Source organism: Mastigoproctus giganteus, chromosome 10, assembly GCF_048544385.1.
Source record: "Mastigoproctus giganteus isolate SK-2022 chromosome 10, ASM4854438v1, whole genome shotgun sequence".
NCBI classification, from domain to species: Eukaryota; Metazoa; Arthropoda; class Arachnida; order Uropygi; family Thelyphonidae; genus Mastigoproctus; species Mastigoproctus giganteus.
This window is the reverse complement of record NC_143584.1, coordinates 117,099,596-117,113,080: the sequence shown is the minus strand read 5'-3', so window position 1 is coordinate 117,113,080 and position 13,485 is coordinate 117,099,596. Positions and strand designations below refer to the sequence as shown.

The 13,485-nt window shown below is 35.8% G+C and overlaps 1 protein-coding gene across 4 annotated transcripts in view; it reads right to left on the bottom strand.

The window, feature by feature from the left end:
* unc-104 (kinesin family member unc-104) overlaps window positions 1–13,485 on the bottom strand; it is a 1,041,320-nt gene that overhangs the window by 495,534 nt on the left and 532,301 nt on the right. For all 4 annotated transcript variants that reach the window (XM_090382707.1, XM_090382708.1, XM_090382709.1 and 1 more), the window contains 2 exons: window positions 12,012–12,149; window positions 1,925–2,043 (listed from right to left, as the gene is read on the bottom strand). In XM_090382707.1, the coding sequence (XP_090238833.1) occupies window positions 1,925–2,043; window positions 12,012–12,149 (257 nt within the window). The remainder of the gene's footprint in view (window positions 1–1,924; window positions 2,044–12,011; window positions 12,150–13,485) is intronic.

Genomic DNA, 13,485 nt, shown 5'->3' with positions numbered 1-13,485 from the left:
GTTATGTTTGCAGATCAAAAGTCTGTAGGCCTCACTAAACTGTTCTTTAAGTTTATGCTTTCTAAAAGCGATAGTGAAATCACATTATCAATATGTTTCTTTGAACTCTCATGTTTTAGAGTTTTTTCTTTCATTCTGTTTATGTTTGTAAAGCCACTTTTTGTCCAAATTAAGTAACCTCCGAACAATAAACATGGAAAACAAAACAATGAATTTTTAACTTCACAACCACAAAGTCAACTTTTCCTTTGGTACCATTCAGTTTTAAAACTGTGAATATATTTCTTATCATTACTTATTCCTCGCTGGGAAATTTGAATCTTTGGTGTAGGGCAGCCTTCTTTTTTAATCGCATTTTTTTCTTGGATGCATTTTTTCTTTGAGACATAATTGTGAGAAACTAAGTTGCTGAAGTTTATTCACTGTCACGCAATTTAATTCATGGGGAAGCATGGAGGCAATGATCAAATCAAATTTCACAAAATCGTGTGTCAGCAATAATGTTTTACTTACACATCACCTCATAATATAATTTCAACTTACCAAGTTCAAGCTCGATTCACAATTAAGCTGTAATCACATAATTACACTGTTGAATGTTGAGTATTGACTTAACACTGATATTATTTGGTAACTTAATGGGGATTTGGGTGAATAACAAAAAGACACTGACATTGTGGCTATACACCCATTGGGGTCAACGATGAAAAATTGCACTGCTTGCTTTACATTGACTGATTCGTTTCACCTATAAAAAATGTATATTGGCAAGTTGCTAATATGCTGGTTGCCAATGGCAACCAATTAGCAGATATTCACTGAAATGCATCGCTGCCTGGCGCACAGTAAAGCCTATGGTTAATTAACCTTCAAAGTTGGAAATGATTTTGTGTTTTTATTCATTTATTATTGAAATGATTACTGGAAATAGAGGATGCACATACTATATGCAGGTCCTGTTAATAAAAATATTCATTGCGTTGCATTGTTCTTCACAAAATTTCATATAACTCCATTCACTGTATATCTAGATTTAAATAGTTGGGGGTGCTGCAGTGCCTATGGACGAGCCGCCCCCTGCTTACCTGTGTGAGGAGGGAAGCATATAATTTGTGTTTTCTTATCTACTTGGTTGGTTTTTTTCTTTTGCCAGTGTAGCAAAACCCTGTGGCTTCCTTGCACAATATGGCGAATACTATTACTATTCCTATCTGCAAATTTTGACATCACACCCTCTATTCTTACATCAATGTCATTTCTGAAAATCAAAAAGAATAGTGGTCCCAGGACAAACCCCATTTCTAATATTATACCAGTCTGAATAGTTCTGCTACAGAAGGTCTTAACAGCAGAGACAGTAATGTGTGGCCTATTATGTTACTATAATTTTTTAAAAATTTGTAATAAGTTTTTTTGTTTAGCATGCTATGAAATGTCTTGGATTAACAAATGAGTATGTACCTGCACACTAGAAATAAATAATTTCTTTCAGCATTCACATCAGAAATGTAACTTGTTTTGTTGCTGATTTTTCTCAATAGAAGTCACTTTATAATTAGTGAAATTTAAGAGACTTAAGAGACTATAAACAAATTGCATACAGAGTCACAATTTGCACAGTTTCCAATGTTGTCAAGCTGCACTCCCAAACAATGGAGATATAGAACTAAATATAAAATGGTAAGCCTAATGTCATATTGTTCTGCTATAGCAATGCGCAAATAGAAAAACAAGAAGATACATGCATGAATGTTCATGCCAATGTAGAAAAAAAGTTATGCAAAATGTGATCATAACTTAGGCAACATTAAAGCATACCAACATTTTTCAAAATCACATGCAAGAATTATTTATATAATAATAAATATTAATAAAAGATTATATTTTATTAAGCATGAAAATGATTTTGACTTGAAACACTCACCCACCACAGCCTGTACAGCAACTCTAAGATATCCTTTCACATCACCTTTTTCATTAACAATCGCTACTTTCTGTACCAGAGGAACTGGATAAAGAAGATTACTTAAATATACGAACGCCCTGAAAATATAGATTAAATTTAATTATTACTTAGTTTAAAAAAAAAAATACTCCATAACTCTGTGACAGTGCAGAGCTTATAAGCAGCCAAAACAATGGCTGGATTCCACTCCATGATTTCTATGCTGCAGTGTAGCAGCATATGTACATGTTACCTAATATTAATGAATATGTAAATTATCCATGGTTTTTATTTATTATTCATATTCCAATTAAAACACTCTCTCTCTCTCTCTCTCTCAAGGAATTACAATTTTAATATAATTTCCTTTTTACCCTTCAAAATTAAAAGTTAACTTTACCCTAACATTATAAATACTACTGTATTGCTAATGGTACCTTCATGTCATAAGATCAGCTACTGCTTGTTATAGAAGAAGACAGACTATTGGACGTTTGCATGAAGTGTACAAAAAAAAAAAAAAAAAAAGCTAGCTGTGGTAGTAAGTAGCATATATGATTGAATCTTTATACAATGATAAAAAAAAAACATAATTCACTGTTAATTATAGAAATGGTTTATTGACTTCTGTAAAGCAGTTACAATGAAGATGTTAACTCCTTAGGCCTTTGGGGGGAGGGGGGTTAGGCACACTGGTAGTGTGTGTGTGTGTGTGTGTGTGTGTGTGTGTGTGTGTGTGTGTGTGTGTGTGTGTGTGTGTGTGTGTGAGAGAGAGAGAGAGAGAGAGAGGGGGGGGTCCTACAAAAGATTAAATTAAATAATATAAGCTAAAGATAATATATTTTTTTAAATAAGCATACACTGCAATCATTAACAAAATATAATAAGACTAACACAAGAGAAGCATATGAGCAAGCAACCACTTCACAAGTAAAAGTGAAACATTAACCGTTGAACACCAAGGCTTAACTTTTAGGACACCATCACTACCGTGTCATAAGATTTACTAATTTAACTACAGCTTTTTACTACCAAGATTTACCATTTTTATTTTAAGCATGAATTAATATGTCAAAACCATGCCAGAATGGCACTCGCTGATTTGGCACAACTGAAGCCAGCCATGTACAGTCTTGCACAACATACTGGAACACATTGGAGTTCTGCTGTTCACAGACAATGTAATCCAAAATGCTTAAAAATGGCTATAACTAAGTCAGTATGAAAAATATGCTTTTCATTTGCCTCCAATTTCTATAGTCCACACTACGAAAGAATATCAGAATTAAATGCTATTTTATTCCGTAAACTTATCCTTCAAAATTGTAATACTGAAAATATTAGTTTATTTTCCTTACTAGTTATCTCTAAATGTAGAATGAGTGTAAACAATGCAAGCAGTAGACTTTTTACAGCACCCAGTTTGGAAAATACTATATTTGAGGATGATCACAGCTGACTTCACAAATTATTGAGAACCTAACAGCACTCGTGTTCTCCCAGAGATATAGGTTTCTTTACCAGGGAATTCAAAAAGAGTCTTTTTTTTTTTTATATATAAGCCAAAAAATCATATGTCCTCCCAAAAATATAGCACTCCAGGTCAACCCATCTGGATTCATTGGAGACACCTTAGTAGTAGCATTAGTAGAGGCATATGATGCAAGAAAGAAAACGTATACAGCATCAACCGAAAAAAAAAAAAAAAAATCCAATTTTTTTTTTTTTTTTTTCTTTTTTCTTTTTTTCCTCTTCCAATTTCATTGATCAATTCATTTGTCTAGCTCTGCCTTGAATTTATTTAAGCTATCAACTTCCACAACAACAGATAGCAGTCTGTTCCAGCAATTAGCCACAAGCTGGCTCAAGGCAAATTTCCGCACATCTATTCTATAATTGTCTTCCCTCAGTTTGAATCTATGCCCCCTCATGTTTGTAATCTGAGAAAGAGGAAGAATCCCATCAGCATTGAGCCCTTACAATCTAAATCTCCAGATTCGTGCTCTGCCTACACCAAAGCTCGCAACAATTGTAAAGCTAGATTTCGAACAAGCTAACAGTAGAAAACTTGCTTCTTGTCCAAATGGTAGTCTAGCATTCTGGTCTCTTGCCAAAGCTATTGGCCATAACTTTTGTCCATCTCTGTTCCCACCTCTGTCAAAACCAGATGGTTCTTTTGCCACTTCAGCCAAAGATAAAGCTGACCTGTTAGGAGCTAGCAGGTCTACTAGCTGACCTGCTAGCATCCTATTTATCTTCCAACTCGTTGATTGATGACTTTGGTAAACCACCTCTCAACATTCCTAGTACACGCTATTCAATGCCTCCTGTGGCCTTCCATCAAAAGGAGGTCAAGAAGGATTTTGAGCAATCTTGATGGTAACAAAGTCGAGATTTTCAAGATATTTCTCAACTTGTTCTTAAAATCTTTGCTCCTCAACTTACTCCTGTTCCATGTTGTTTTTTTTTTCTCTTTCTTATTCCAAAGGCATTTTCCTCCCTGCTTGGAAATTTGCTCATACCCAGTGAATTCCTAAAAAGGGTGACAAATCTCTCCCATCCAATTACAGTCCCAATGCACTTACTACTACTCTATGTAAAGTAATGGAGAAATCAATTAACTGCCAACTCTTAAAATATCTAGAAACAAAAGCAAATTCAATGGAAAAGTTTGGTGAAACTCGAGCAGCTACTCTTGACAGTTCAAAGGCTTTTGATCATGTTTGGCATAAAGGTCTCCTAAACAAGCTTCCACCTTATGGTTTGCCAACTGTTTTTTTGTAATTGGGTATCCAGATTTCTCTCTCACTGAAGGTGATGGTAGCTAGCTCTCCATCTTCCAACTTCCCTACTAATGCTGGGTTCCCCCACTCTTTTCTTTTGTATATTCATGACCTTCTTCCATTGACTGGAAATCCTATCCATAGTTTTGCTGACACACATTGACATGATGATGACACATTGTATTCCACCTTCCAGTTTGAGAAACCTTACCCTGCACAAACAGCTTTAATTTCTTGAATATTTACTACCAATTCCTTAAATGCTAATACCTGGATGAGAAGCTAGGTAATTCTCTAGTGGGGCAAAGATAACTAAGTTGATTTCAATCTTTCTAAAACTCTTTCCTGTCGTATACCTCACAAAAACAACACTTCTGCTAGTACTGTTTTTGTGAGACTTATCTTCAATGATATTCTGATTTCTAGGTAGATCATATATCTCTATTGGGGATTACCCTGAATTCTAATCTCACATGGCATAGGCACATTACAAATATTGCTTCCTCTGCATCTAAAAAACTGGGTTTTCTCTTTTGCAATCAGTATTACTTTTCTTCTTTCAAACAGCTGTTCACTCTGTACAAATCACAAATCCACACTACCACGGAATATTGTTTCCACATCTGATGTGTTGCCCCCAAAACCTCTCTCAGGCATCTAGATTCCATTCAAAAAGAGTGCGGTTAAGTTAATTAAGGACTCATCTCTAACAGAGTCTTTCCATTGTCTGTCTCATAGACATTCTGTTTCTGCTGCATGCCTTTTCTATAGACACTTGCATGGGCACTGTTCTTCTGAATTGGCTTCTATAATTCCTGCTCTCTCTTCCCAAGCAGTCCGAACATGTGTCACAACCAGTCAACATCCTTTTACTGTCCAACTTCAAACTCACAAAACCAACTTTTCTTCTTCCTCATTTATTCATTCAAGTTGTATTTTCTGGAACAACCTTCCTTCAAGTCTAATTCTCTTGCAGCCTGAGGCATAAGTCCTTAATGCATCTTAGCCTTCCTTTATACATATTTCCTGAAAATTAGTCTACAAAAGTTCGTCTAATGTCAACAAATATCTTCTTTCATCTTCTCAACCTTCAAACCATGCAGTGTTAAGTACTATAGGCTCTAATACCTCTCATGTTTAAGGTTTTCATTTAAAAAAAAAAAGAGAGAGAAGCATGATTTCCTTGATAGTTTGGTCAACACTGCATTTACGTAATACAGTAAGAACATGTTCTTTTGACTCACAAGAAACACAAATAGTTACACCATGCAGGCTGCTTGTGAGTGCCAAATTTTTGGCATATAAAGCACAGTACTTAGTTGAGAATGTGAGTATAAGTTCGAATTTCACATCTTAAGTATCCAACTTTTACAGTTGATGGAATACTTGGAGTCTTAAATATGAAAAAAATTGTATAAGGAGGAACTATTCAATTTTTCCAGGTGACCATTATTTTTTTTGCATGCATTACATTTTGAGTGCTTAGTTCTTGTGTGATTTCTTCCTTGCTTCTTTGTATACATTTTAGGCATTTTCATATATTACTTTATACATGGATGTATACATATAACTATTACTACTACTACATATCACTTATTTATATAAGTGCCTAAAATATAGTTATATATGCATAGCCTAAAATTCTCTACTGTGGTGCATGTGTGCGTGTACAATCAGAGGTGGACTGGCCATTACGCTGGTAAGAATTTTTGACCCAGTCTGCCTCAGGTATACACACACACAGTAGAGAACTAGCTTTAAAGTACGATGTGTGGCAATAAAGTTCCTGGACTAGTGCAATAAAAATACCACAAAGTGTATTTTTATACACTTTGTGGTATTTTGGTGGTGCAAACCATTTTTAAATGGTTTGTACCACCTGATTGAATGTATTTACTACACCATTCTAAAATTTTCTGAAATTAGTCAGTGAAAGCATCCAAAGAGATGTTGTTCAGTTTGGCATTTACATTTTTTTCCATATCCTCAAAATCCTGAATGTCCTTTCTTTCAGGGTAATTTTCACCTTGGGAAAGAGGAAGAAGACTGCTGGTGCTAGATTGGAAGAGTGGGGTGGATAACTGATCTGTACAATGCCATGTACAGACAGATCAACCACCCATCACAACAAGTTCAGAATGGGTGGGGGCATTGTGCAACAAGAATCGGCTGCCTTTCTGTCAAAATTGTGGCCTCATCTATGAAATGAACTTCAGTAGTATTTGAAGCAGTATCGACTGCTTCAAATACTACTGAAGTTCATTTCATAGAACACAGCATTGACTCTCTCCCATTCAGGTTCAAAATCCTTGTGAATCACATTGTTTGTCAAAAACCATGATCAGAATTATCTTGATTCTGGACTTCATGAGCCTTGGTGATGATTTTGAAGTCCAGTGCGACCTCTGATTCTTTATCCCTAGGTCATGCTGAAACACCCAACACTCATCTCCAGTGACAACATATTCAAGGAAATTAGGATCATCTTGGCAAGTCTGGACGAAGTCTTCACGTGATGACACTTTTTGCTGCTTCTGCTCGTGCATTAGTTTGCTCAGACCAATTTTGCACAGAACATCCTTTTCACTAAATATTCATGCAGAATTTGACAAATCATCTCTTACTTATATCTAACTAATTAGCTATCATTCTGAGGGTCAAACACCCATCTCTTGCCCCAATTTCCTGAACTTTTGTAACTCTATCTTCATTTTGAGAGGTTGATGGACACCCACTTCTTGGGTCTTTGCAAACATCCTCATGTCTGTCTTTGAACCATTTTACCATTGAAACACAGTGGTACGGCATAATGTTTCATCACCATAAACAGTTTTTAACATTTCATATGATACTGTTGCAGATTTTCCCAGTTTAAAGCAAAATTTTATATTTGTTCATTGTTCCAATAAAAACTCATGACACAGAATGTTAACACTACTAATTAAACAGGTTATTACTTGCAACCTGTCAGCCTACTAGGTAATCTCTGTACCACTCACTATCTTGAAAGAAGTCTGAAATACAACATACTCTTTCCATTTATTTTCAAATGCATCAAACAAGACCACAACAACACTAGTCCAGGAACTTTATTGCCACACTTCATATAATTCATGTATTGCAGTGTTGGCAAAATAATGTGAAGAATGTTAAAGTTGTTCAACAAAAAGTTTATAAGAAGCTTAAACCATACTAGTGGACAAAAGTTAAGTTATAAATGACAAATGTGCAATAGTTTATAAAATTACTGATACATGTCAATGAAACAGAAGAGCATTATATTATTATATAACAGTACCAAATTTAAACTTAGGTAGAGCATTCAATTTCCAAAATGCAGGCATCCATAAACCTCCCTTAAAAACTAAAACGTTATTGTATGAGCAGCGTACATGATACACACGTGAAAGGACTTCCACATAATAGGGATATCTTCAAGTTTTTATTCTCCAACTAGGAAAATGTACATGCTGTGGTAGATAGCAGCATAATCGCAAACTGTAATCATGGTAGGATTTACCAACCCCAAGAAGCCTTGGCGAATACTTTGGTTTGAAAGGCTGCAGCCTGTGAAGCCTGTTATTCATAAGCTTCAAACACGGTTTAAAAAAAAGAAGCCACCAAGAAGACTTGGTGTTCTGCAATGGTACAGAATTTCATACAGGATGCCTGTTTGTGCAAGCATCCTAGCCAAAGTGGTGGCTAAATGAAAGTCAGAGAGGGTGTGTAGTGGACATGTTTTGAAGTTTTATGAGAAGCCCTGGGAAATCCATACTACATGCCAGTTGTGAGCTTAATATTTTACCAGTCATGAACTTAACATGCCACAGTCAACAGTTTGTAACATTTTGGATCTCCATTTGATGATGAAACCATAAAAGTTAGAGCTCATACAGAAGTTGTCAATCAGAAAAAAATAAAGAGGATGGAATTTTGTCTGGAAATGTTTCAGCTTATGGAAGATAGTGGCAATTTCCTGGAATGGATCATCTTTAGTAATGAGCGCACTTTTCATGCCGGTGAGAAAGTAAACACGCAAAATGAGGGCATATGAGGCACAGAAAATCTTCAGTAAATTTTGGAATGCCAGCATGCCACTCCAAAGATAACCTGGCTTTTGCATAGTCAGTTGTAACAAAGTGTACAGACCATTCTTCTTTGGAGAAGCTAATGTATCACTGTGTATTTATATCTGGACATTTTTTTTGTGCTCCAACTGCAGGATGATAATAACAGCGACTTGTTTTCCAACAAGATGAAACTGTCATTGGAACTCCATGCCACCTTACCACAAAAAAAAAAGTTCATGAATACAAGGTGCGGATATTGAATAACAAAACTGTTGCAATAAAATAAATATAATGAAACAGTTTGCACATTACAGGTTATTCCCTTCAAAATAATTGCCTTGAGCTTTCACACGCTATTCCATAGGTTTCTTCCAAACACAGAAACATTTTTGGAAGTCATCTTCTTCCTTTTAATACTTCAGTCGTTTTTTTCTGAATGTCTTCAATGTATTGCAAATAGGTTTCCTTAAGTACACTTTTCAGTTTTCAGGGAAGAGAAAAAAGTCACAAGGGGGTAGGTCCGGAGAGTACAGTACAGTACATGTTCACAAACAAGGATTTGTTTCTTGATCAGAAACTGGCCAGAGAGTGCATTGTGTGTTGAAGCATTGTCTTGATGGAGCATCCAACCATCCTTCCACAATTCAGGTCTCTTCCAAATTTTTTCATGCAGTTGTGCCAGAATTTCAATGTAGTCTGTTTAAATGAGCGTCTTATTTAGTGGGATGTATTCAGCCATAATCATCCCTTCAAAACTGAAGAAAACAAGGAGTACAATTTTCATTTTTGATTATGACATTCTTGATTTTTTTGGTCTGAAGGATTGTTTTGTCTTCCATTGTATTGACTGTCTTTTAGTTTCTGGGTCATAGTGGAACAGCCAACTTTCATCACAAATAATTACAGTACTGAGAAAGACAGTACTGGACCTCTTCTTCAATTTTTTTTTAAAACATCTTCACAAACTTGGAGACTTCTCATTCTTTGATTTTTCTTTCAAAATGTTTGCCACCATCCTGGCACACACTTTTCTTATGCCTAATTTTCAGTTAAAATTTGTCTGACCATTTCATTGTCCATATTGAGTTCTTAAATGTTAAATCACCATCATTTTTAATCATTATCCTTATCTGGTCCACATTTTCATCAGTTTTCCTGGATACTGGACAGCCTGGTCGTTCACTGGCTTCCACATTCTCTCTTCCTTCTAAGAATCTTTTATGCCATTCAAACACAAGATAGTATATCTACTCATAAACTTGATGTGACAACTCAACTTTCAGTTTTTGTTTTCTTTAATTTTGTTAACAATTTGAGGTAGACTCATTGTTCGATTCTTTTATCTGTCATTTTTTCTGCAAACTGCAAAAATACAAGGTAATGAAAACCTGTCTCACTGCAAAGCAAATGAGTGTGTTGGAACATGACTTGGCAGACAATCAGGGAAAGGTTCAAGGTTAACTCTGTGCCTTTGTTTCACATGTGGAACTTGATGTAGTGGCTGCATGTATAGTCTCGTTATTTAATAGCCACATCTTGTACCTGAACACTGTGTTCCTTGGGAAGTGGAGTAAAAGAGGAAGACCGATTTTTTGGCCCTATATTCCATTGGTCTGGCGCCTTTAGACTTTACTCCCTGGAAAATTGTGAGAGACCACGTGTATGTTTCATCTATACCAGGAATCATTATGGAACTTAAACACTGCACTTGTGAAGCAATCAGCCACGTATATAGTGGTAGTTATTCTGCAGAATTGACAGAGTAATTAAAGGTGTGCACATAAGCAATCTCTAATTAAAACTTAAAGATATCCACCATCACTTGGATGTGGTTTCAGTGTGTCATAATACCCTATTCACACAATAATAACATTTGAGTTTTGTAAAAGGTTTGAGGACAACATATATTGAAATTGGCTCATGAATATCTGAAAATTAATATTCAGCATTATATACACTTAATAAGCATTACAGTTATCCCTGACAATCATGCTGCTAATAGAAGTAGTCAAGAGTTCTGGGTTGGGGGAGAACAGTTGATGACTCAAAATTGGCTCCCCCAGAGCATCCCATATATGCTTAAATGGAATTTATATCTGAAAAACTCAGTGTCAATTCAAGAAATATCGTCAGTTTGAACTACCAATCAACTCTGTGGGGCTCTAATGCAACAGAAAAGTCTGATATAAGGTTTAAGGATTTCATTCCAATACCTCACAACAGTCAAAATTCCTCTCTCGAAGGTATGTGGCTTCATATATGCATTACACATTATGACTACCCATATCGTTTCCTCTCTTTGATGTTTATGGGTTGGTTTTGGATCAATCACCTCCTCCAGATGATAACACTTTTTTATTTCTTCTTCTTCTTCTTTTTTTTTTTTTTTTGTATTGGGTGGTCCCTACCAACCCCACAGCGTATATAAAAAATAATTCAAATAAAAGCCAGTAAAAAAATATAGTTTCTGATCAGGAATGTGTTACCCAGATCATAGAGTCTAAATAAGATTTGAACAGCTCCTCAAGCTACTTTTCTTGAATATAGTCACTACTGTAGCTCAAGGAGCCATGATTAGATTTACTTACTATCAATACACTAATATACAAATGAAAAACTGTTGGATCTAACTGACATTCACAGTGACAAATAACCAGGCTCTTCGCTGCAATGATGTGGGAGGAGAAACATATCAAGGGCCAGTTATACATAGACCCTCTCCCACAACCTGCAAACTAGAAAAGGAGCTGCTATCGTGTCCCATTCACCTGGTATTTAGGGGCCAGACAATGATCACCTATAGTGCCATAAACATGCAGAACCTTATACAGCTCTTTAAGATACTTTTCTTATGTCCTGGAACTGTGTCTATAATCAGGATATCAGATTTCACTGGATATTCAGAACCCTTTCTAAAAGTCCAGCTTACATCCTGCAAATTGCTCTCCTCCAAAGTGAATGATTCATATAATGTCTCAACAATCAGAGTATGAAATATTAATTGGGATTGTTTGGCAGCTAGAACAATCCAATTGAGTAATGTACAGCCAGACCCTTCTATTTAAAACCATCCACATATGTGCATATGTGGCTAATTGGGCTTATTTCACCTACTTGGGCTACATGCAGAATTTCCGTTCAATTTACAAAGGTTAAGTGTGCAACTAAACCTTACCTTTTGCCCATAGGAGTAAATCTATAAATGATACAAACCTTCCAATTAGACGAAACCAAGGAAAACGATCATAAAATGGGTCTCCACCAGTGATATTTTCTACATTATAGTCAGGAGAGGTAGGGGAAAGTTCAGCTTCATTATGATACATCTCTCGCATTAATTCTAACCTTTGCCTAGAAATGAACAAGAAATTAAAATTCACTAAAGCAGTTAATGAGAGTAAGCTATACAGAGAACTTTATGGTTAGTTTGAAAAGCTTAGGTCATCAACAATAAAAACTATTTTGTGTCATCAATTTATCGTATAGATGGAATATTTTTGACAATACAGGTTACATAAAAATGTCATATATATTGCCAAAAGTAACTCTACACCAATGTGTTCAAAAAAACCTTTAATTGATACACTATTTAACCATGTGCCAAACTTCCTTTGGCCTCATACACCTTATCCTTGTCAGTAGACTCCCAACCAATTCTTGATAACAGGAAGGCAGTATTTTGGTTCATTCCACCTTTAATATAGTGGTCAATTCAGCTACTGATCATGGCTATTTTGATCTACATCAAAGCCAATGTTTCAGTTCATCTCAAAGCTGTTCAATGGGTTTAAGGCTGGGAAAGCTATTGAAGTTTTGTGCACCCAGCTCTTCAAACTAAGTACTACAAGCTGTGCAATAATGATATGGCGCACTGTCATGCTGAAACAGAAATGAGCACTTCCCATAGTGCTGTCACAGTGCAGGAAAAGTGGAATTGTAGAGAATTTCAATGTACCTCATAGCATTCATTATTCCAGAAAGGATGACCAATTGTCCAAGCCCCAAACATTGTGAACAGCTCCAGATGTAACAGCATGTCTGACAAACTTCACAGTTGAAACAAGACACTCTGGTAAATAACATTCTCTTAGCATCTGCTGGGCCCAAACATGGCCATCAGGTTAGAAAACCATGTGCTGTGATTTATCACTCCATAATGCAGCTTTCCAACCTTCAGGGACCAATTACACAAGTTACAAATTGGGTAGGTCAGTGCTGTACACTACAAATTGGGTAGGTCAGTGCTAACATGCTGTGATGGTTTGTTTGTGTGCAGCAGCAGCTCTTCCATAAAATTCAAAGCTATGCAACTCGCTTGCATTGTCGTACTAATGTCAGTTCCCATGGTCACTCCAAACTTCTAGGTGATAATATTTGATGGGACTGATGGTATATACATACTATTCTTTTGAGTCCTACAGTCTTTTTCTGTCAATTTCTGCAAGTCTATCCAAAAGATTTCTGGTACAGAAACATAACAACACTTCCACTTGGTAATTATATCAATCACCATTAATGTGAGATATTGAAATTTTGCTGCATGGCATGAAAATATTGTTAGCTAACATGCCATCATATGTTAATTACCCAATGGAAGTCAACAAGCTCAATGCTTTGACCCATCTATTATATTTCACTAATCTTCTTAAGTCTAGAATGAATGCAGTTGTTTTTATACCTGTTCCTA